Here is a 22,688-nt window from a genome sequence, read left to right as displayed (position 1 = left end):
GGAGGCGTGCGAATCAAGGCAATCTGAGAGCTCCAAGGGGGGGAAGAGGGAGTACAGCTGGCAGAGAGAGAGACAGAGGCGGAGCTTGAGCTGTACGTCAGCCCTTAGATGGAGAGTCAACAGCCCCCAGGTCTGGAGATGGCTGATGAGGAAGAGGAGGAACAGCTGGGTCTAGTGGCTGATGCACAGATGCGCAAAAGGCAGAGGAGAGGAGACCAGTGGAAATCTATGGGCCAGTCCTTGGGATGGAAGAGCCATCACTGCTAGCGAAGCCCCACCCTAGCTCTGGGGATAAAAGGCAAGGGGCGGAGATGAACAGATGTGGCAGACAACTATTTATCTCCCAGACAGACTTACTTGTTAGTCTGTGGTGAGAGAGAAAGGATTTACTAGGGCTGCTGGAGCTCCTAATAAAGCAAACTTTGAGTTAACATCAGAAGGTTGGTTGTGTTTGGGGACATGGGTCAGAACACAAATGGTTGTAAATTGAGGACTATCTGTATGCAGGCTCTGCACATCCCAGGAGGGCTGGCTTAGCATGTCTGAACTAAGCTGCAACCAAAGGAGGAATTGCTAACGACTAATAACCAAACCCATTTGTACCAAAACAGGCCTTGGATCCCAATGTGCAGATTCAGTGTTTCAACTTCCAGCCACCACGCAGAGAACCCAGCAGTTTCTTCTCCGTGATTCCGCCATTACCTCACTGTTGTAGAGCCACAGGCGCATGTCCTCCTCTTTCATCCTCAGCCGCTGCGACAGGTATTCGTGGATCTCCTTGATGGTCTGGGTGCGACTAAAGCAGCCGGTGTAGGCCAAGACCCTCTTCAAGGGGGCGCTGGGAGATGGGACGTTCCCTAAGTTCACAAGCAGACAGAAACGGAAGTTAAGAGCCAAGGGGGCAAGATAGAGCGGGGTGTGTGTGTGTGTGTGTGTGTGTGTGTGTCTCCAAACTTGGCAACTTTTAAGGCTTGCGGACTTCAACTCCCAGAATCCCTCAGCCAGCATCACGATGCTGGCTAAGGGATTCTGGGAGTTGAAGTTCCGCAAGCCTTAAATGTTGCCAGTTTTGGAGACCCCCCCCCCCGTGCGCAACAGCATGCAAATCAATGTGCTTGGGTCGATCTGGACTTGCCGGTGATTTTAGGAGTCGTCTGGATGGGCCCCTCTTGCTTACTTGCAACAAGAGCCTGAAGCAAAAAGTGGGCATAGAGAACACAGAGACAGAACGGCTAAAGCGAATGCACAGCCTGGCACGCGAGTAAATTCGCAGGCCCCAACACAGGCAAAAACCGGATAAGTGGCAATATTGAACCGATACCTCTTGGTCTGGGAAGACCAAACGCAGGTGGCAAAATGGGACCTAATCGTCCCAGGTATCCAGGCAACAGGTGTAAAAAGGGTTAGGTTGGCTGGTTCCTATCTGGTTCTTCTCCAGGTAGGGTTGATCGGCTTAAGAGCCTTTTCACGAAACTGGAGCCGCCGAAGAGGACAAATTGTGACCTCTTCCTGTGTCAATCTGCCTTCCGCTGCTAGCTGCCCATTTCTTGCAGCAGGGTATGGATTTTAGAATAGAATAGAGCCGGAAGGGATCTTGGAGGTCCTCTAGTCCAACCCCCTGCTCAAGCAGAAGACTCTATACCATTTCAGACAAGTCGCTGTCCAGTCTCTTCTTAAAAGCTTCCAGTGATGAAGCATCAACAACTTCTGTTCCACTGGTTAATTGTTCTCACTGTTAGAAACTTTCTCTTTCATTCCAGGTTGCTTCTCTCCTTGATCAGTTTCCATTCATTATTTCTTGTCCTGCCTTCAAGTGATTTGGAAAATAAGTTGACACCCTCCCTCCTTTTTATGGCAGCCCCTCAAATACTGGAATACTGCTATCATGTCTCTCCTAGTCCTTCTTTTCTCTAGACTAGCCAAACTGAAATACCGTAGGCATTTTTTTTTTTTTACATTTATATCCCGCCCTTCTCCGAAGACTCAGGGCGGCTTACAGTGTATAAGGCAATAGTCTCATTCTATTTGTATATTTTTTTTTACAAAGTCAACTTATTGCCCCCCCAACAATCTGGGTCCTCATTACATGTTTTATTCTCCAGGCCTTTAATCATCCTCTTCTCTGCACTTTTTCCAAAGTCTCAACATCTTCTTTGTAGTGTGGTGACCAAACCTGGATGCAGTATTCCAGGTGTGATCTTACTAAGGGTTTATAAAGTTTTTCCTTAATTAGAATCAGCATTGAGCCTCGGTGGTGCAGTGGTTAGAGTGCAGTATTGCAGGCTACTTCTGCTGATCACCAGCTGCCTTCAATTTGGCAGTTCAAATCCCACCAGACTCAAGGTTGACCCAGTCTTCCATCCTTCCGAGGTGGGTAAAATGAGGACCCAGATTGTTGAGGGGCAAGAGGCTGACTCTGTAAACTGGTTAGAGAGGGCTGTAATGCACTGTGAAGTAGTATATAAGTCTAAGTGCTATTTTGAAATTATTGGAATTACAGACATTTTAGCAGGAATTACATTCTATCCAGTTTATAAAAATGGAGATTAAAGCCCAAAATAATAATTCCTCATGCAGGTAGCTTTTTTATTTAGAGTCATGCCTTAGTTACTATTTTGGGGGGTTATAGGCTACAAAAGTTATTGAACTCCATATTTTAGTTATGATCTAAATCAGGTTATAATGTGTATTTCTTGAAATTGGTTTTTTTTTTTTAGTATTTTTTATTTATTTATTTATTTATCATATTTATATACCGCCCTATCTCCCTAGGGACTCAGGGCGGTTCACAGGCAAATAAAAATACATATAAATACAGAATAAAATAACAATTAAAAAGCTTATTCTACATAGCCCAATTATTTTAAAAAACCATATAAATAATAAAACCCATTAAAACCAATATAAAACCAATAGAAAATTTAAAATCTAGTACTGTGCCTAGCTATAATAAACAAAAACTACTAAATTGTTTTAGCAGGACTAAAGGTAAGTCCTTGATTTACGACCACAAAGGAGCCCAAAATTTCTGCTGCTAAGCGAGACAGTTGTTAAAATGAATTTTGCCCCATTTTATGAACTTTCTTTCCACAGTTGTTAAGTGAATCACGGCAGTTGTGAGGTTAGTCACACAGCTGTTAAGTGAACCGGGCTTCTCCACTGACTTTGCTTGTCAGAAAGTCACAAAAGGGGATCACGTGACCCCGGGACACTGAAACCGTCATAAATGTGAGTTAGCTACCGATCGTCTGAATTTTGATCACATGAGCACAGGGATGCTGCAACGGTCGTAAGTGTGAAAAATGGTCATAAGTCCCTTTGGACAGTCACTAAATGAACTGTGGTAAGTCAAGGACCACCTGTAGTTAATTTAAATTTCTCTTCTCCAACAACTGCCTTGTGGGGTCAGCTGCAACTTTCTCAAACTCATTCAGTAAAACTTCCATAGCTGAAGAATTCAGCTTCAATCTGAGCTTCCTTCATCCATTCGTAATCAATTCAGCACACCACTCATTTTGTGTCCCAAAGATGCTCTTCTCAAGAGGCAACTGGACTTCCTGGTTTTTCTTTTGAAGACGCTTCGCTTCTCATCCGAAGAAGCTTCTTCAGCTCTGACTGGATGGTGGAGGAATGGAAGGATTTAGACTCCTTGCAGAAAGCTGGTCATTTGCATCCTTTTAGAGGGTCCTTGAGGCCACTTGGAGGTTGATCTGTGTTGATCTTCAGGGTCACCTGAGTGGTGCAAATGGGTGTGGAGCCTTCTTGGCTGCAGGACGGTTTTTTGCCCTGCATCCTTTCCCTGTTGAAGACGTAGGCGGAGACTATTGGGGATGAGCCCGTGATGTCTGCATCTCAAACTGAAGCGCAAATGGGTCCGGTAGTTGCCATTTTTCTTGAAATCCGTTCATACTCCCGCCCCATTTCAAAGGTGTTCATCCCAAAGTGTATAGCTACAAGTTTATGGAGATTTTCAGTCATCCGGGTCATGGTTGCCCCAAAGGTGCTTTTTCAAGAAGCAGTTGGAGGTCTTCTAGTCCAACCCCCTGATTAGGCAGGAAATCCTATACCTGTGATGGTGAACCTATCGCACGCGTGCCACAGGTGGCACGCATAGCCATATTGATGGGCACGCGAGCTCAGCTCCAGCACTGATTTTCGGGCCTTTTCGGCCCACCAGAAGTAGGGAAACAGGTCGTTTCCTGCCTCCAGAGGGCCTCAGGGGGTGGTGGGGAAGGCCCATTTTTCTCTCTCACCAGGCTCCAGAGCCTTTCTAGGAGTCTGGAGAGGGTAAAAATGGCCTCCCCCCAGGAGGCCCTTTGGAGGCTGGAAATGCTGTGTTTGCCAACTTCCGGTGGGACCAGAAGGCCCATTTTTTGCTGTCCCCAGGCTCCAGAACCTCTCTAGGAGTCTGGGGAGGGCTCTAGGTCTCCGGGGGAAGAGGGGAAAACGGCCTTCCCCTCCTCCCCCGGCGGCCCTCCGGAGGCCGGAAACAGCCCGTTTGCCAAAATCCGGTGGGGCCACAAAAAACGGGCCTTCCGGTCCCACCGGAAGTTGGCCAACAGGCCATTTTCAGCCTATGGAGGGCCTCCGGGGGGGGGGAGCTGTTTTCACCCTCCCCAGACTTTTAGAGAGGCTCTGGAGCCTGGTGAGAGAGAAAAATGGGCCTACCGGGCCACCGCATGCCAGGAGCGGGGGAGAGAAGAGCACATAGAATTATGGGTGTGGGCATGCGCGTGTGCGATACACACACACACACCGCTTCTGGCACGCAATGGCAAAAAGGTTAGCCATCACTGCCCTATACCATTTCAGACAAATGGTTGTCCAATCTCTTCTTAAAAACTCCCAGTGTTGGAGCATTTACAAGTTCTGGAGGCAAGTCGTTCCACTGATTAATTGTTCTCACTGTCAGGAAATTTCTCCTCAGTTCTAGATTGCTTAGTCATGAAAGCCAGACTTTGAAACAGTCAATCTCTCTCTGTTGTGATCCGCCAGCAGCCTGCGGAGCTGTCAACTGAGTGAGACAGCGATGAGGCTGAGATGAGGCCAGGGCCATCGAGGAGTGATGTGTGGACTCCAGAGCCTCCAGAGACTGATAGTAGTGAGGCAGAGGAACAGGAGGAGCCTGTTCCTCATGCACGTGTAAGAAAAGCTGCCAGAAGGCAAGAGCAGCTCAAGCAGAGAGGACGACTCGGGAGTAGGGCCAAGAGATGATTGGCCTCTCCCATAAGGCTTAAAACAGACCAGCAATGGTGTTTGAGCTTTGCCGGAAAACAACGTTGGTAGCTCCGTCTTCTTGCATTTATTTTTGTATCTGTGACTTCTGAATGTTTAGCAAGAAAGGCCCTTTGCAGTTTGCCTAATTAGACCAAGGTTTGCGATAGGACTGAGGAATTTTGTGTTGGGAGGAATTTGCTTTAATTTAGTTGAACTATGCTGGGAATGCTCAGCTGTTCGAATAAAGTTTGTTTGCTTTTTCAATGACTGAAAAACTACCTACTTGGGCCTGGATCACAACACTCTCTCTCTCTCTCTCTCTCAGTCCAACCCACCTCACAGGATTATTATTGTTGTGGGGAGAACAGGAGGAGGAAGGTGTGTTGGGTATGTTCTCCAGCTTGAATCGTTTGTAAAAATAATAAAAGGTGGGATACAAATAAATAAGAAACAAAGTTTCCTGAAGCATTCTGTCTGAGTGTTTTCTTCTCCAATTTGGGTCTATGCATAAGCAGGTTCTATTTGATGGGGAAAAAATATGCCTGCTCTTGTAAGAACCAATTACTTAAAACTTAAAACATCTAGCTTGATCCAAGCAAGGCCAGAACCCTGATCTATTTGCATGCAGGTTAATGAAAAAGAGCAAAATCTGAATTTTTCAATTTCTTTGTCAAGCAGCAAGCATCCCTCTCCCTTTATATCCAGGTAATTTTTCCTGTGTTTTCACCATCAAGCAAAGCACCCTCTCTCTCTGTATATAATACAAAGCCATTTCCCCCCCCCCCAAGCATTCGAAAAGCGAGAGATTAAGAATAAGATTACAGCAAGAAAGCATGTTGGGATGGAGGGCGGGCTCACGATTCATGGTTGATTTCACCGTTAGTGCTGAGCGAACAAACACCAAATCACGTTCTGAATATACAAGTGTATTATGAACATCCCCTCTCTTCCAAATTGGGGGATTTTGATGTGTTGAAGTGAAAGCAGCTCCGACCACCAGATATTCAATCAAAGTTTTCGATAAAGCAGCTGGCTGGATTTTGTTATATTCGGATTAATATGAGCCACCGATTTTCAACGATCGGGGGGGGAGGGGGGGAGGGGAGGAGGAAGGATTTCCTGAGACCCCCCCCCTCTCTTTTTTTAGGGGTGGCAGAAGCAGTAAAAAAAAAACAACCACCCCACCACACACACTCAAAGTTGAAGGTTTAGAACGAGCATTTTAAGCAAACTCTTATTAAAGGTCAACACAGCATCCAGCTTTTCTTCCAAAAAACTGGCTTACCCAGCTAATATCATTTGGATTGCAGGAATTCAGCCGTTATCTGGCACCAAGGCCAGCTGCTAAGGTCCAGAGATCTTGAAAAATGCTGTTTCCCAGATGTGTGGACATGGAGCTCATGGGCTTTTCTCCCACCCCAAGGAAGAGCGTTGTGGTAAGAAACTGGCTTTTGCAGTCAAGTTTCTAAGAAGCCAGGAATTTCTCACAGGAAATAATTCTTTTCTTTGATTGGCCCTCCACAAATTACCTTATTTTAAAAAAAAACTCTTGTAATTTTAAATTGTTTTTATATTTATACACTAGCTGATAACCCAACGTTGCCTGGGTTTTTTTTTTTAAAGAATCAATCCCCCTTACCAGAGGGAGCCGCCTTGTGGAGTACTGTGAAGCCATTACATTGGCAACTCCACTGTGCTGTACAGTAGAAGCCATTTTAAGGCACAACAGGCTGTATCTTAACAGAACTTGAATCCAAAAGGCACGCTATCTCTGTCAAAAGTACAGTGATTTGACGCTATAAATATAATGCATTCCTTTTCATTTCAGCGGCCCAGGCGTTCCAGAGTTATGGTGGAACACCCACACCCCTGAGGGGTGTTAGAGGTGTCTTACCCCCACAGTATTATTTTCCAGAGAGTAATGTACGCGCCTCACGTACTGGAAGACAGTTATCACATCCCCCTTAATCCTTCGGTAGGTTAGGCTAGGGCAGCGTTTCTCAAATAGTGGGGCGCGCCCCCCAGGGGGGGCGCGAGGCTCCGTAAAGGGGGGCACGTTTGACCTCGGCAAAGAAGCTAAGCCCCGTGTTTATGTCTCTGTATCCAATCAGAGAACAACGGGAGCATCTGATTGGCTGTCCAAAACCCTTGTGACACGAGCCTGTCGGAGCCATCTTTAGTGTGGGACTGCCAGTACATGTGACTGCGCATGCTCCTCCCTTTCAAGGAGAAAAACGCCTGAAAGAAAGTCGTGCGGGGGGGCGCGAAAAATGTTTTCTTCTTCCTAGGGGGGCATGACAGAAAACAATTGAGAAGCACTGGGCTAGGGGTGTCAAACTCGATTTCATTGAGGGCTGCATCAGGGTTGTGTTTGACCTCGGGGGGGAGGGGCGTGGCCAGCTCAACATCACTCGTGTCGGGGGCACCTATGGTGGGCTGAGGGCTCTGCCTGTGAAAACAGATTCCCGCTCTCTGTTTCCAGCTGTGATACCTTCCTGCAACTCTCTGCCAGCGAAAACGGAGCTCTGGAAGGCCGCATGTGGCTTATATGAATTCCGTTTTAGACACCCCTCAGGAAGACGTACCTAACTCCCTCAAATTGTTCATTGCAAGATTTAGCCTCTGGACCTTCCATCATCTTTCGTTGCTCTTCCCTGCACTCTTTCCGGAACTTCAACCTCTATTTTCTATCGTGGTGACCAGAACTGGACGCACCATTCCAAGTGTGGCCTCACCAAGGAAGGTTCGAAATAAGGAAAAGAAAAGCGCCCGAATGCTTCCGTGACCTTTGATGAGAGTTTTGAATCCCTTCGGAAGGGGAGAAGAGAGGAGGGGGGCAACCATCACCAACCGTGCTTTTAAGGGTTCATTAGTGTCATTTACAAGCACTGTGGCAGCACAGGCGTCGGAGTCTGGGCGGTGGAGCCGGCCTCCCCTCGAGAACTACTGCGCAGCTGGGTTCTTGCTGTAGTCTTACGTTACCTCTCGGCCAATGTTGAGGAAACAGCCTCAGGCTCATCATACCCATGTTCACCCAGACGTTGGACTGCTGGGTCCGGGTAGCCGGCTGCTGTCTCAGGAAGAGCAGGTAACGGGGAAACAGCTCCAGCTCGGGCAGGCCCGTCACGCTGTTTCTGATCACCTGCAGCAGGAAACAGAAGCAGATTTAAACAGATTAACAAGAGCTGGAAGGTCGTCCTTGTAGGTCGTCTAGTCCAACCCACCCACCCCTCTGCCCAAGCAGGAGACCCCGACACCCGTGATGGTGAACCTATGGCATGTGTGCCACAAGTGGCATGTGGAGCCATATCTGTGGGCACACGAGCCGTTGCCCTAGCTCAGCTCCAGCTGATTTTCGGCTGGCCCCACCCATGCCGTCCCTCCCCTCACAGGAGTTTTCACGCGGCCCAGTTTGGATGCCAGGTAAGTACAGGGCTCGCACGGAGGCTCTGGGAGGGGGTTTTCGGCCTCCAGAGGGCCTCCCGGGGCTATTTTTGCCCTTCAGGAAAACCTCTGGAGCCTGGGGAGGGCAAAAAACAGGCCTACCGGGCTTATTGGAAGTCTGGAAAAGGGCCATTTCTGGCCTCCGGAGACTTCAGGGAAGCCTGCTAGGCCCAAAACAGGGCATGTGGGTGGTGGTGTCATGTGCGCATGTGGGGGAGGGAATCGCGCGCGCATGCATCGGAGGGCAGGGCACAGGGGGTGAATTATGGGTGTCAATCCCCCCACGCTCTCCCCACTTTTGGCACGCGATGGCAAAAAGGTTCCTACACCATTTCTGACAGATGACAGTCTAGTCTCTTCTTGAAAGCTTCCAGTGATGAAGCTTCCACAGCAACTTCTTTTTTTAAAAAAGAAAGTTTGATTAATTTTCTAATATTGCATTTGTTTACCGTGTTTCCCCCAAAATAAGATCGGGTTGTATATTAATTTTTGCTCCAAAAGACGCAAAAGGGTTTATTTTCTGGGTAGGTCTTATTTTGGGGAAATATATGGTACTAAGTGCATCCATCTGGTTTGACAATCTTAACTTATACGAGCATCGTGAAAAACCATGCTAGGACTTATTTTCCGGTTGGGTCTTAATTTTCGGGAAAACAGGGTAATGCTTAATAATAAATGCTTGTCTGGGTTATTTTCTTTGCTTAAGAATACAAATCATATTCCTAATCTTTGCCCCTTTTTTCCCAGCCATTGAGAAAATAAATTCCATGTTTGATAGTATTCTGTATCTTCTTTCTGTTTAATCTTCAATGTAAGCTCCCACAACTTCTGAAGGCAACATCGGTTGATTGTTCTCATTGTCAGAAAATGTCTCCTTATTTCCAGGTTGAATCTCTCCTTGTTCAGTTTCCATCCATTATTCCTTGTCTGGCCTTCGGATGCTTTGGAATAGGAGGGGTTTTTTTTCCCCGTCTTGAGCAATACAGCTCATCTTTGACACACAACCACAACTGAGCCAAACATTTCCGTTCCTAAGCAAGACAATAACCTAAGTGCGTTTTGCCCCGTTTTACAACCTTTCTTGCCCCAGTTGAAGCACTGCAGTCGTTAAGTTAGTAACATGATAGTTACTAACTTTGTTTGCTTCCCCGTTGTCTGTTTGTCAGAAGGTCACAAAAGATGATCACGTGACTGATCCAGGATACCGCAACCGTCATAAATATGAGTCAGTTGCCAAGCGCCTGAAATTTTGATCACATGACCATGGGGATGCTGCAACGGTCGTAAGTGTGAAAGACGATCCCAAATCTCCCTTTTTTCAGCGCCGCTGTAACTTCGGATGGTCACTAAACGAACTGTTATAAGCTGAGGCCGACCTGTCACATGGTTGTTAAATGAATCTGGCTTCCCCACTGACTTTGGCAGTGTCGCAAAAGTCACTGCCACTGTCACAGAATACGTACCAGTTGTCAATTTTGATCACGTGACCAAGGGGATGCTGTAATGGACGTCAAGTGGCCGTGATAGCTCAGGCTGTTAGAAGCCTGTTATTAGAACACAGCAGCCTGCAATTACTGCAGGTTCAAACCCGGCCCGAGGTTGACTCAGCCTTCCATCCTTTATAAGGTAGGTAAAATGAGGACCCAGATTGTTGGGGGGGGGCAATAAGTTGACTTTGTAAATATACAAATAGAATGAGACTATTGCCTTATACACTGTAAGCCGCCCTGAGTCTTCGGAGAAGGGCGGGATATAAATGTAAATAAAAAAAATAAAAAAAAGTGTGAAAAATGCGCTATAAGTCACTTTTTTTCAGTTCTGTTGTAACTTAGAATGGTCCAGTGGTGGGATTCGAGTAATTTAACAACCGGTTCTCTGCCCTAATGATTTCTTCCAACAACCAGTTCACCAAACTGCTCAGAAAGTTAACAACCGGTTCTCCTGAAGTGGTGCGAACTGGCTAAATCCCACCACTGCCCACCCTGATATTTAAATTAACCAAAATTATTAAGCAGAACAACGATTAAAATGGAGTCCCACCTGGGACTTTCTCCTTATTCCGGCCTCCTTTAGGGCTTTACACAGTGGTGGGATTCAAGTAATTTAACAACCGGTTCTCTGCCCTAATGATTTCTTCCAACAACCAGTTCACCAAACTGCTCAGAAAGTTAACAACCGGTTCTCCCGAAGTGGTGCGAACTGGCTAAATCCCACCACTGGAACGGTCCCTAAATGAACAGTTGTAAGTCAAGAACTATCTGTATTCCAGGCAGATCCTATCTTCACCTTACCCCTGTTATAAGATCAAGCATTGGCTCCATTTTTAACCCAAAAGAACTGCTGATAGTGGTCTCATTCCAAATGAAAAGTACTTTTATACATAATAATGCGTGCTCCTTGTAGAGATGTGTCCCTCTCCTTATATTCCACTGACAATGTACACTCCTGAGGTCTGGCCAAGAGGGAGAAAAATGACCCTGCTTTTTGGACCATGAAAATTGCTAGTTTCCATGGAGAATACGTGGGAGAAATTTAATAGAAAATCGGAGTTTACTGGATGCTACATCTAGGAAGGGAACACAGGCAGCGTTCAGTCTTTCAAAGATGGATATGTACAATTTTTATCTGAAGCTACGAATGAAGAAAAGCTAGCACTTTGTCAAGTAAACAATGATGCTTAAACTTTTAAAAACCGAACTATTGCCCCCCCCCGCGCCCCCCCCCCCGATTCTGAATAATTCTGCTCACAGGAGGGTTACCATAGGAGCACATCAAGTTTTTGGAAGGCTAAATAAATATGCAAAGCAACAATGGAAATGCATAGCAACATCTACAAAAAAAACCTCCTTCAATTTAGCAAATCATTTGGAGAAAGGGGTGTCCGTTAATCCTGTCTGTCCGTTAAATCCAAAAGACATGTTTGCTGTGTGTAATAAGCCTGCCAGCTATTACACACCTTTGTCTTTCAAATGCAGATGGATTGCCGGATTTTGTCTTATGTTGTGCCACACGTTTGTGAAGTGGTTGTTTTGTTTCTCCAAAGTACAGATCTGTACATTGGTGATGGTTTCACCAATTCTCTTTTGAAAACGATCCACATTTCAGAGAGGTGGCAGGGTCAAACCCATGCTGTAGAACTACCTATCTAGTGTGGCTCCTTAAACTTGCAAGATTCACTGTCTCATGGCCATCACCTTGAATGCCACATGTCATGCTGTTTATTATTCTTTACGTCCACCCTGTGCTCATGTGCTTAGTTACCAACAGGCAACAATCAAGCAGCCGGCTCTAATCTATTAACCTTGTGCCGGCAGATGGAAATCTTTGGTTTTTTTTTATCACCATTATCCCATTACTTTCCCACCTCTGCTTTAAGATGACACTGTACTTGTGGAGAAACAAAAAAAAAATCCAATTCCCTCACAATCGTAACCTCTTAAAAATGCACATTTAGCACTGTAATACCCATTTTGGCATAGAGCTAACTTACCAAGCCAAAAAGATATCCAATTTTGTGCGTGGGTGTCTTTTTTTTTTTTAAAGCTCAACACTCTGGGGTTATGAATAAAAGCAGAATATGAGTTGGAGGGGATATTTTAATGGAAAACATATGCTGGGAGATATCAAAAATCCCAAATCAGTTTTTTTCCCCCACCTGATGCATCCCAGGTGTGCTGCTGTAGCACTTCCATCCAGCAAAATAGATTTATGTTGGCTAGAGTGTCCCACATACCACAATTAGAAACGGTTGCCCTGAAGATGTCTCAAATAGGGTTTTTTTCCCCCCTCCTCCCGTTAAATCGAGATAAATGGAAAATTCATCCAACTTTTTAAAAACTCTGAACATCTAATTGCAGGTAGCCCTTAGATTTACAAATATAATGGAACCTACCAAATTCGGTCGTAGGTCCTGATGGTCGTAAAGAAGATCATCATATGCCTGGCTCTATTAGACCCCCCCTTTTTTTGCAGTACTCGTTAAGTAAACCTATTGTTCCCTATGAGCTGCGGTGGCACAGTGGTTAGAATGCAGCACTGCAGGCTATTTTTAATAATTCGGCCATGTAGAATAAGTTTTTTAACTGTTATTTTAGTCTGTATTTATATGTGCTTTTTACTTGCCTGTGAACCGCCCTGAGTCCCCTGGGAGATAGGGCGGTATATAAATGTGATAAAATAAAATAAATAAATAAATTAAATAAATAAATAAATAAATATTTCTGCTGGCTACTAACTGCCTGTAATTCGGCAGTTCGATTCTCAACAGCTCAAGGTCTGACTCAGCCTTCCATCCTTCCGAGGTGGGTAAAATTAGGATCCAGATTGTTGGGGTCAATAGGCTGGCTCTGTAAATTGCTTAGAGAGGGCTTTAAAGCACTGTGAAGGGGTATATAAGTCTAAGTGTTATTGCTATTGCAGGCAAACTCTGCCCACTGCCAGGAGTTTGATCCTGACCGGCTCAAGGTTGACTCAGCCTTCCATCCTTCCGAGGTCGGTAAAATGAGGACCCAGATTCTTGGCGGCAAGATGCTGACTCTGTAAACTGCTTAGAGAGAGCTGTAAAAGAACTATGAAGCGGTATATAAGTCTTAAGTGCTATTGCTATGGGACGAAGTAAAAAGTGGTTTTGAGGAAAAATATTGCAAATTGTAGTTACGTTAACTGCAGGATGCTGCAAACAACAGTAAATGTGGGACGGTATTGAGTGACCAAAATGTGATTATGTGACCTTCGGGGTGGGGGTGGGGGGGCATCAAAACATTGGAATTAGGTCATAAGGACTTTTTAGGGAATCGTCATAACTTTGAAGAGTCACTAAGTGACCGGTCATAAGTCGAGGACTACCTGTAGCATATTGCTTGTCAACACAAAGGGTGTGTTTTTCTTAAGTCATTAGGGAGCTGAAGAAGCTTCTTGGGTGAGAAGCGAAACTTCTTCAAGGAAAAACCAGAAAGTCCAGTTGCCTCTGGAAAAAGCACCTTTGGGACAACTATTTTTTTTAAAAAAAAATTTGAATTTATATCCCGCCCTTCTCCGAAGACTCAGGGCGGCTTACATTGTGTTAAGCAATAGTCTCATCCATTTGTATATTATATACAAAGTCAACTTGTATTGCCCCCCAACAATGTGGGTCCTCATTTACCTACCTTATAAAGGATGGAAGGCTGAGTCAACCTTGGGCCTGGAGGGACTCGAACCTGCAGTAATTGTAATTGCAGGCAGCTGTGTTAATAACAGACTGTTGAGCCACAAGAGGCCCCAACTATTACCTGGATGACTGAGAATCTCTGTTAGACATTTAGTGATGCATTAGAGATGCAGTTTTGGCAAATACAGTGATACCTCAGTACTCCACTGCTTTGAAACTCCTCAAATTTGGTACTCAACGTGTTTGGACATGAAAATGTTCTCCCGGTACTCATCATTTGTTTGGTACTCAATGCACAAGCTAGAACTTGTCGGTGTCGGCTGCCTTGCAAATCACTACATTTACTCCTTATGGGGAAAATTTGTTTGGTACTCACTGTTTCGGTATTCATCATGTCTCCCGGAACCAATTAACGATGAGTACTGAGGTACCACTGTACGGGTAGTCCTCAACTTACAACAATTCGCTTAGGACTTCCGGTTTGGCACCGTAGGTGATGGCGGTGATCTTTACGATCACCAACCTCTGGATTATGTGGAATCGCTAGGACAGCTTAAATCTGCTGTCCAGCGGTTCGGAAAACCCCCTCTTCGGGAGAAGGAGAAGGGGTGAGCTGAGGGCAGAGGTTGAATTTCCCTAAAGCCCCTGAGAAAAAAGGGGTTTGAAGGGTTAAGTTCCTCCAGTAACCAAGTGCTCCAGATCCGAGGATTCTTCTGCTTTGGCGGAACCAATCACCACGACCAAACGCCGAGATTTATTTTGGACAATAAAGGATTATACCGGACAGAACGAAAGTGGGAGAACTTTAAGCAAGTAGCCAAGCCGATTCCCCGATACTTTGTAACAAGCTTGAAAACAGCAAGAAAATGGAGGCGAATTGTTAACAAGTTAACGAGTGGAAAGCGAAAGTGATACTTTCAGCGTGTGCCTCTGCAGTTGGTAATTTGCATGTTACTTGCTGCTTTAACTCTTTGCTGCCTGCTGATAGAATCTAGGGAGATTTTTTAAATACTGCTTTAAAAGACTGTGTTTTTCAGAAGTTAAGAAGATTTAAAGTGAATATTAAGTTGGAAATAAATAAATAAATAATTTTATAGAAGATGGCAGCCAAACAATTAAAGTCTACTGTAACAAAGAGCTCTGGAACTTTATCAGCTGGTGCCTCTCCAGCTCATACAGCAGAGACTAGAACATTGAATTTAGAGGCGTTACAAGAGAACTTAAAAGGCTTTATAGAAGAAAAATTTAAAGTAATAACTGATGAGATGTCTGAAATGAAAGAGCAGATATCAGAAATTCAAGTGGGAAATAAAGAAGTTAAAGAAGGATTTGTAATGGCAGTACAAAGTTTGGCAAATAATGTGATTTTATTAGAAGAGGAGGTTGAAGAAATTAAGCAACATAATTCAAAATTAGAAAATAAAATGGCTGAATTTCAAAGTAAAATGGAAAAACAGATGATGAAATAGTTTTGATACAATACAGAAATATGGAATTTGCTCTAAGAATTCGTGGTCTGAAAGAGAATAAAGAAGAGGATTTAAGGAAATTTTTCTGAAGTATTTGCTGAGATATTAGCAGCTCGTCCAGCAGATGTGGCTTATCAAATTGATAAAATATATCGTGAATTCTTGGATAGCAAGGCAAAAAAGTTGCCAAGGGATGTTGTTATTTATTTTACAAATAGAACAGTGAGAAATCAGATTTTGCAAGCCTCATATAAGGGGAGAAGATTCAGATTGCTGGTCAGGATATTTTAATATTAAAGGAAATTCCACCAAAATGTTAAGGGCTAGAAAGGAATTTGCCTTCCTGGTGAATGAACTTAAAAAACGTCAGATTGAATATAGATGGGATATTCCAACTGGTATAATAGTATATTATGCAGGGAAAGTACATCGTCTCAATACAGTTGGAAAAGGAAGAGAATTATATGTTGAGGGATTAAAAGTTGGAAGTCTTTCTCCTCTGGATGCTAGAAGAAAGGAGACTGAAGTGAAGGAAAGAGAAGTGAAGCAGGTTCAAGAACAGATTGCGATGGAAGAAGATTTATTACAAGTGTTGGAAATACCTATGACGGGTCCAGATTCAAAAGAACAAAGGCTGACAAGAGCTGCTGCTAAACGCAAGGAACAAGAGATGAAGGCACAACAACAACTGGCAACTACTACAACGGAAACAGTGGAGGAGCAAGGCCTAAAGCAAAATGTGATTTGCTAGTGTTCCAAAAGTTTCCTTTGGCCGATAATGGCAATTAAACTATTATCTTGGAATGTTAATGGTTTGAATTCACCGCAGAAGAGAAGGAAAGTATTTCACTATTTGAAACAATTTAAAATGACATTACTTGTTTACAAGAAACACATATTAGATCTTTAGACCAGAAATATTTGATAAATTCAAAACTGGGAGTACATTTTGTTGCCTCCTCTTTGGAGAAAAAATGGTTTAGTTATATATATAAAGAAGGATATATCAGCAAAATTAATTGAGGTGGATAAGCAAGGAAGATACATTGCTATTGAACTCTTGTTGGAGGAAAGAAGACATTATTAATAGGAGTTTATGCTCCAAATCAACAACAAGAAAATTTTTCAAGTTTTTACATAAAAGAATAGTATTTTGGGATTATAAATCATATATATTAATGGGTGATTGGAATGGTGTGTTGGATACTCAAAAGACAAAAAGCTTAAGGAAGATATCAAGCCGGGCGAAATTACCAAAGGCTTTTTGATATGATGGAGGACTTGGAATTAAGAGATATTTGGAGAGAACATAATACAGAAGAGAGGATTTTACCTTCTTTTCTGATAGGCACCAATCATTTTCGAGGATTGATTTTATTTTGATTACTAATGATTTGTATTCTAGAGTGAAGAAGACTAAGATTTGTTCAAGAACTTTATCTGATCATAGTCCAGTTTGGATTGAATTTGATCGAAAAGGAGGCTAGGAGATCATGGAGGTTGAATGAGAATTTGTTTAAATATGAACAAAATGTAAATGAATGTAAAAACAAATGAAAGAATTTTTATTATGAATATGAAAAAGAGACATCTATAGAGATGATTTGGGACTCAGTAAGGCTTATATGAGAGGAAATCTTATACAAATGAATATTAAATACAAAAATAAATTGCAGAAAAGAAAAGGAACTGGAAGAGGAAATTAAAAGAAAGAACAATTATTGATAAATAGCCCAGGAAATAGTAAAATAAAAGAATCAATAAATATATTGAGAGGTCAGTTTAATATGTTGATGGCAGATCAAGTAGCAATTAATTTACAATATGTAAAACATAATACGTTTAATAATGCCAATAAGCCAGGAAGATGGCTTGCCTATTTAATAAGGAAAAACAGAAATCACGAACGATTGATAAAATAGAATATAGGGTAAGGAAGTTTATCAAAAGAACTTGATTAAAAAGCATTTTAGAGTATTATAGTAAGTTATATTCTAGGATATGGTTGATGATACAGAGATAGAAAGATATTTACAACAACAAAATATTTGTGAGCTTACAGAAAATCAAAGAGAAGAATTGAATCAATTAATTACTTCAGAGGAAATTTTCTTAGCAATTAAACAACTTAAAATCGGTAAAGCACCAGGAACAGAAGGTTTAACAGCTGTTTATTATAAAATTTACAAAATGAGATGGTTGAACCACTTAAAGAGTTATTTAATAAAATTCAAATGGGAGGAGATGTTCCCCTTCATGGAGGACAGCCTTTATTTCGTTAATACCAAGGAAGATCGAGATGGTATTAAAGCAGAGAATTATAGGCCTATATCACTTTTAAATACTGATTACAAGATATTTACCAAGATATTGGCTAATAGATTAATGCCAGTGATGAATCAAATAATTCATAATGATCAGTCAGGATTTATTAAGGGTAGGCAGATGAGATATAATGTGAGGCAAATCGTAAATTTACTTGAATATTTGGAACGAAACAACCAAGTATCAGCGGCATTCCTTTTTGGATGCTGAAAAGCTTTTGATAGATTGGATTGGCAGTTTTGTTTAAAGTAATAGAAAAATGCAATTTGGGGATTATTTTATTCGTGCAATTAAAGCAATATATCAGAAGCAAACAGCACAAATAATAGTAAATGGTGGGTTAACAGAAACTTTTAAAATTGAGAAAGGGACGAGACAGGGATGTCCTTGTCCCCATTACTTTTTATTTTAACTTTAGAAATTCTTCTGAATAACATACGTGGTTCGATCGAATAAAGGGAATTAGAGTTAAACATCAAGATTATAGATTAAGAGCTTTTGCAGATGACCTGGTTGTTACTGTATCTCAACCAATATACTCAGTAACTGGTTTAAAAGATATAATTGGTCAGTATGGTAAAGTATCTGGATTTAAGGTGAATCAGCAAAAGACAAAGATGATAACTAAAAATATGAATATACAACAAAAGAAGAGTTAGAAAGAACTTCAGGTTTTGAAATCGTTAAAAGGTTAAATATTTAGGAATATATATTACAGCTTCAAATGTTAAATTATACAAAAATAATTATGAGGTATTGTGGCAGAAGGTATGGAAAGAAATGGAGAGTTGGAAGAAGTTACAACTATCTTTGCTGGGAAGAATAGCGGCTATAAAATGAATGTTTTGCCCAGGTTTTGTTTTGTTTCAAATGATACCGGTGTTTAAGAATGATATTAAATTACAGGAATGGCAAAAGGGATTAGTAAATTTGTATGGATGGGCAAAAACCAAGAATAAAATTAAAAGTAATGCAGGATATAAGGGAAAGGGGTTTTTAAAATGCCTAATTTAAAATTGTATTATGAAGCAGTTGTTTTATCATTAATTACTGATTGGATTAATTTAACTGAGGAAAGAGTTCTGAATATAGAAGGTTATGGTTTGTTATATGGGTGGCATGCCTATTTATTATATGATAAGAAAGTTGATAAAATATTTAAAAATAATATAATTAGAAATGCATTATTGAGGGTTTGGAGGAAATATCAATACAAATTAGATGGAAAGATTCCAATATGGGCAAACCCGAGACACATGATAGAAAATATAAATATATATCAAAAGATGGAGGTAGTTACTTATAAAGAACTTCTTTGTATGGAAAAGGGGGAGTTACAATTAAAATCTAGAGAAAAGATGGGGGAAGAAGGGAAAAATTATACATGGTTCCAATATGGACAACTACAAGCTAGATGGAAATTAGATCAAAAAATAGGTGTTAAGCAATTGAGGATAATTTGTTAAAACAAATGAGAGATCAAGGTCAACAGCATATTAAGAGGTTGTATAATGTATTAGTAGAAATAGATTCAGAGACTGATTTGGTTAAGGATTGTATGATTAAGTGGGCACAAAATTTTCAGCAACCAATAATGTTGGAAACTTGGGAAAGAATTTGGGTGAGGAATGTTAAATTTACACAAGCGCAAAATATGAGAGAAAATTTTATAAGATGTTTTATAGATGGCATTTAGACCCCAAAAATTGTCATGTATGTATCCTAATGTACAGGCTAAATGCTGGAGATGTGATTGTGAAGATGCTACTTATTATCATATATGGTGGACTTGCAAAAAGTTAAAGCATTTTGGATTAAAGTATGGTGGATCATGCAGAATATTTTGAAAAGAAGATTAAGTTTACCCGCAGTTCTTTTACTAGGAATAATTATGGATTGTACAGCTATAGAGACTAAATTGATTCTGAACTTAATAACAGCCGCAAGACTTTTGATTGCTCAATATTGGAAGAAAGAAGAATTACCTACAATTGAAGAATGGACTCTTAAAGTATCAAATCTGGCAGAAATGGCAAAATTTCTGCTTACTTGAAAGACTATACACAAGAAAAATATATTTTAGAATGGAAAATGTGGATTGATTATATTCAAAATAAGTATCAGATAAAAAAATATCAAATAGCATATGAGTAAATTTAGGAAATAATTTGTATTAGATATATTTTTGAAGGAGAGGGGAATTGAGAGTGTGAATAAGCGTGGAGAGACTAGAGATTATAATTTAGGAATTATTTTAGATTATGATTGTTAGTTTTGATACCCTGCATTTTGTTCTGGGAAGTCGGGGTGGGGGGTGGGGGGTAAAGGGGAAGGGAATTGGGGGGTTGAGGTTAGTGATGGAGTGATGGTTAATGTACAGGGATTATTGAAGATGTATAAATATAATTAATGTAGGGTCGGGTCTGACCAGTTGCCATTTTAGAACGGTGGGGAGGGAAAAAAGAGAGAGTAGGAGGTAGGAAAGAGGAGAAGAGGAAGGAAGAGGGGTAGAAGAGGGAGAAGAGTGTAGGGTGGAGGGAGGAGAGGAGGTAGATAAGAGAAGGAGAGGAAGGTTTGGAAAGTAAAAGAAGGTAGAAGAGGGAAGAAGGTTAAAAAGGGGGGTGGTGACTGGGCAGGCCCGACTAATTGTATATAACTGTACATTGGATGAATTATTTGATAAGATTGTAAAAATAAAACCTTTTTATAAAAACAAAAAAACAAAAAAAAAACAACAATTCGCTTAGTGGCCGTTCAAAGTTGCCACGGCACTGAGAAAAGTAACTTGTGGCCATTTTTCACACTTATGACCATTGCAGCATGACTCACATTTATGATGGTCACAGTGTCCTGGGGTCACGTGATCCCCTTTTGCCACCTTCTGACTAGCAAAGTCAATGGGGAAACCAGATTCACTTAACAACCGTGGCAAGTAAAGTCGTAAAACGAGAGAAAATTCATTAACACATTTCTCATTTAGCAACATACCATTTTGGACTCAATTGTGATTGTAGGTTGAGGACTACCTGTGCCTACATCTTTAGGCAACCTGTTTATATTAAAAAATTGGCAAGGGCTTTGGTGATTAGGAATATTAAAAGAATTCACTTCGAACGTTTTGAAGAATCTGATCGAGAATAATTGTTGTGGTCCGCCAGCAGCCTGCGGAACTGGCAGCGGAGTCGGACAGCGATGAGGCTGAGGAAGAACATGGGCCAGCCCTGGAGGCTGGGGAAGGCCCGGATGAGGGCTCTGCGTCGGAGGCAGAGGTGGGGCCAGGGCCATCGGGGAGTGAGGTCCGGAGGCTGACAATAGAGAGGCAGAGGAACAGGAGGAGCCTGTTCCTAGTGCACGCATGAGAAGAGCTGCCAGAAGGCAAGAACAGCTAAAGCAAAGAGGACGACTCGGGAGTAGGCCCGAGAGATGATTGTCCCCTCCCATAAGGCTTAAAAGACCAGCAACGGCTCTTGGGCTCTTTGTCAGAAAACAACTTTGATAGACTTGTTTCTTGTCTTGCTGCATTTATTTCTTGTCGGTGTCTTCTGCTTCTGAACTTTTGCCAAGAAAAGCCTTTGGCAGTTTGCCTCATTAGACCAAAGTTGGTGATAAGACTGAAGACTTGTGTTATGAAGAATCTGTTTTGAATTAGTTTGGACGACGCTGATCTAATAAAGCTGTTTGTTTTCAAACTGATTGCGTCTAATAATACCTACTTGGGCCTGGGTCACACAACAATAACAACCGAAAGGAGCATTGCCCATTTTCAGTACTTACCGGCCTCGGCAAAGACAGGTTCGCTCCGTACCAATGGTAGAGGGCTCTCCACACCGGTTCTGGGACCATTTCATAATTTTTCCCTTGGATTAATTGGGGTGATGGTTTTAATCGCCCGCCTTCCAAAGTCAATGATGGAGCCTTCATTAAAATAAAATAAAAAAAGGAGGGAGAAGAAAAAAACCCCATCAGGTTCTGAGTTTCTCTTCGATCAAATTTCTTGAAATTGTCCCATGCAGGAAGATTAACAATTCCGAACCGAATGAAGAATGAATACAGATTAATGCAATAGGCTGAGCAACATGAGGGTTAGACTGTTCCATTTCACAAAAGGGATTCGGTCATTAAAAGGGTTTGGATTATTTGCGTGCTTGTTCCACATGGTTGTTCTGCGGTTTCTTCCGGCAAAGGGCCACTTTTTTCTAACTCTGGAGATGGAAGCATTAGCAAGAGTCTGACCCATTAAGAAATGGCCCCTGTGCCGACTTTTTTTCTTCTCCCTCCCCATCTGTTTTTCTCGATTATTGTAACTGATTATAATAATAACGAATTATACAAGTAATTCAGGGGTGAAATGCTCCTGGTTCAGACCGGATCACCCGGTAGTGATGGCGGTGGGTGCTTCGGTGAACCAACAGCAAAAATCCCTGGGGGGCCCTGCCCATGCCCAGCTGAGCCTCCTCAGAGGTTTTTTTTTTTTTTACTTTTAAAAGCATTTTTCTTCAGCCAAAAAAATGCTTTTAAAAGTAAAAAAAAAAGCCTCTGATGATCGTGCAGTTCAGCTGGGATCATCAGAACCCTTTAAAAGCATTTTTTTACAACCTCTTCAGCCGAAGAGGTTGTAGAAAAAATGCTTTTAGAAGTAAAAAAAAACTTGGCCATGCCCACCCAGATACATTACCCCCCCCACCAAGCCACGCCCACAGAACAGGTAGTAACAAATTTTACATTTCATCCCTGAAGTAATTCCCACAACACCGTCAAACTATCTAGAAAGGCAGTATTACCATCATTATCCTCATCTTCCCCATTACCTATCTCCTTATCTTCTTATTAATATAACTTTGTTGCTTGTATCTTAAGATTTATATTGTTTACTTAATATCCTAGTATGATTTATGTTGATTGCTTATTTAATATCCTATAACTATCGCTAAGTTTTGTATCTACTGTTTTGCGATTTTTACAATGACTATGATCATGTCACTGTTGTTGTATGTACACTGCGAGCTTATGCACCGGAGACAAATTCCTTGTATGTCTAATCACGCTTGACCAATAAAGAATTCAAATTTTTAGAATTAGATTAA

At 41.9% G+C, this 22,688-nt stretch overlaps 1 protein-coding gene across 7 annotated transcripts in view; it reads right to left on the bottom strand.

Moving 5' to 3' along the window:
* The window catches only part of USP32 (ubiquitin specific peptidase 32), a 249,254-nt gene that overhangs the window by 41,975 nt on the left and 184,591 nt on the right, over positions 1-22,688 (bottom strand). For 3 of the 7 annotated variants that reach the window (XM_058164121.1, XM_058164122.1, XM_058164123.1), the window contains exons 15-17: positions 21,379-21,519; positions 8,101-8,359; positions 703-857 (exon numbers count right to left, since the gene is read on the bottom strand). In XM_058164121.1, the coding sequence (XP_058020104.1) occupies positions 703-857; positions 8,101-8,359; positions 21,379-21,519 (555 nt within the window). The remainder of the gene's footprint in view (positions 1-702; positions 858-8,100; positions 8,360-21,378; positions 21,520-22,688) is intronic. The other 4 variants (XM_058164124.1, XM_058164125.1, XM_058164126.1 and 1 more) reach the window with 2 other exon arrangements.

The sequence above is a fragment of the Ahaetulla prasina genome, chromosome 1, assembly GCF_028640845.1.
Source record: "Ahaetulla prasina isolate Xishuangbanna chromosome 1, ASM2864084v1, whole genome shotgun sequence".
Classification (NCBI taxonomy): domain Eukaryota; kingdom Metazoa; phylum Chordata; class Lepidosauria; order Squamata; family Colubridae; genus Ahaetulla; species Ahaetulla prasina.
The sequence above is the reverse complement of the archived record's forward strand: the minus strand, read 5'-3'. Positions and strand labels throughout refer to the sequence as shown.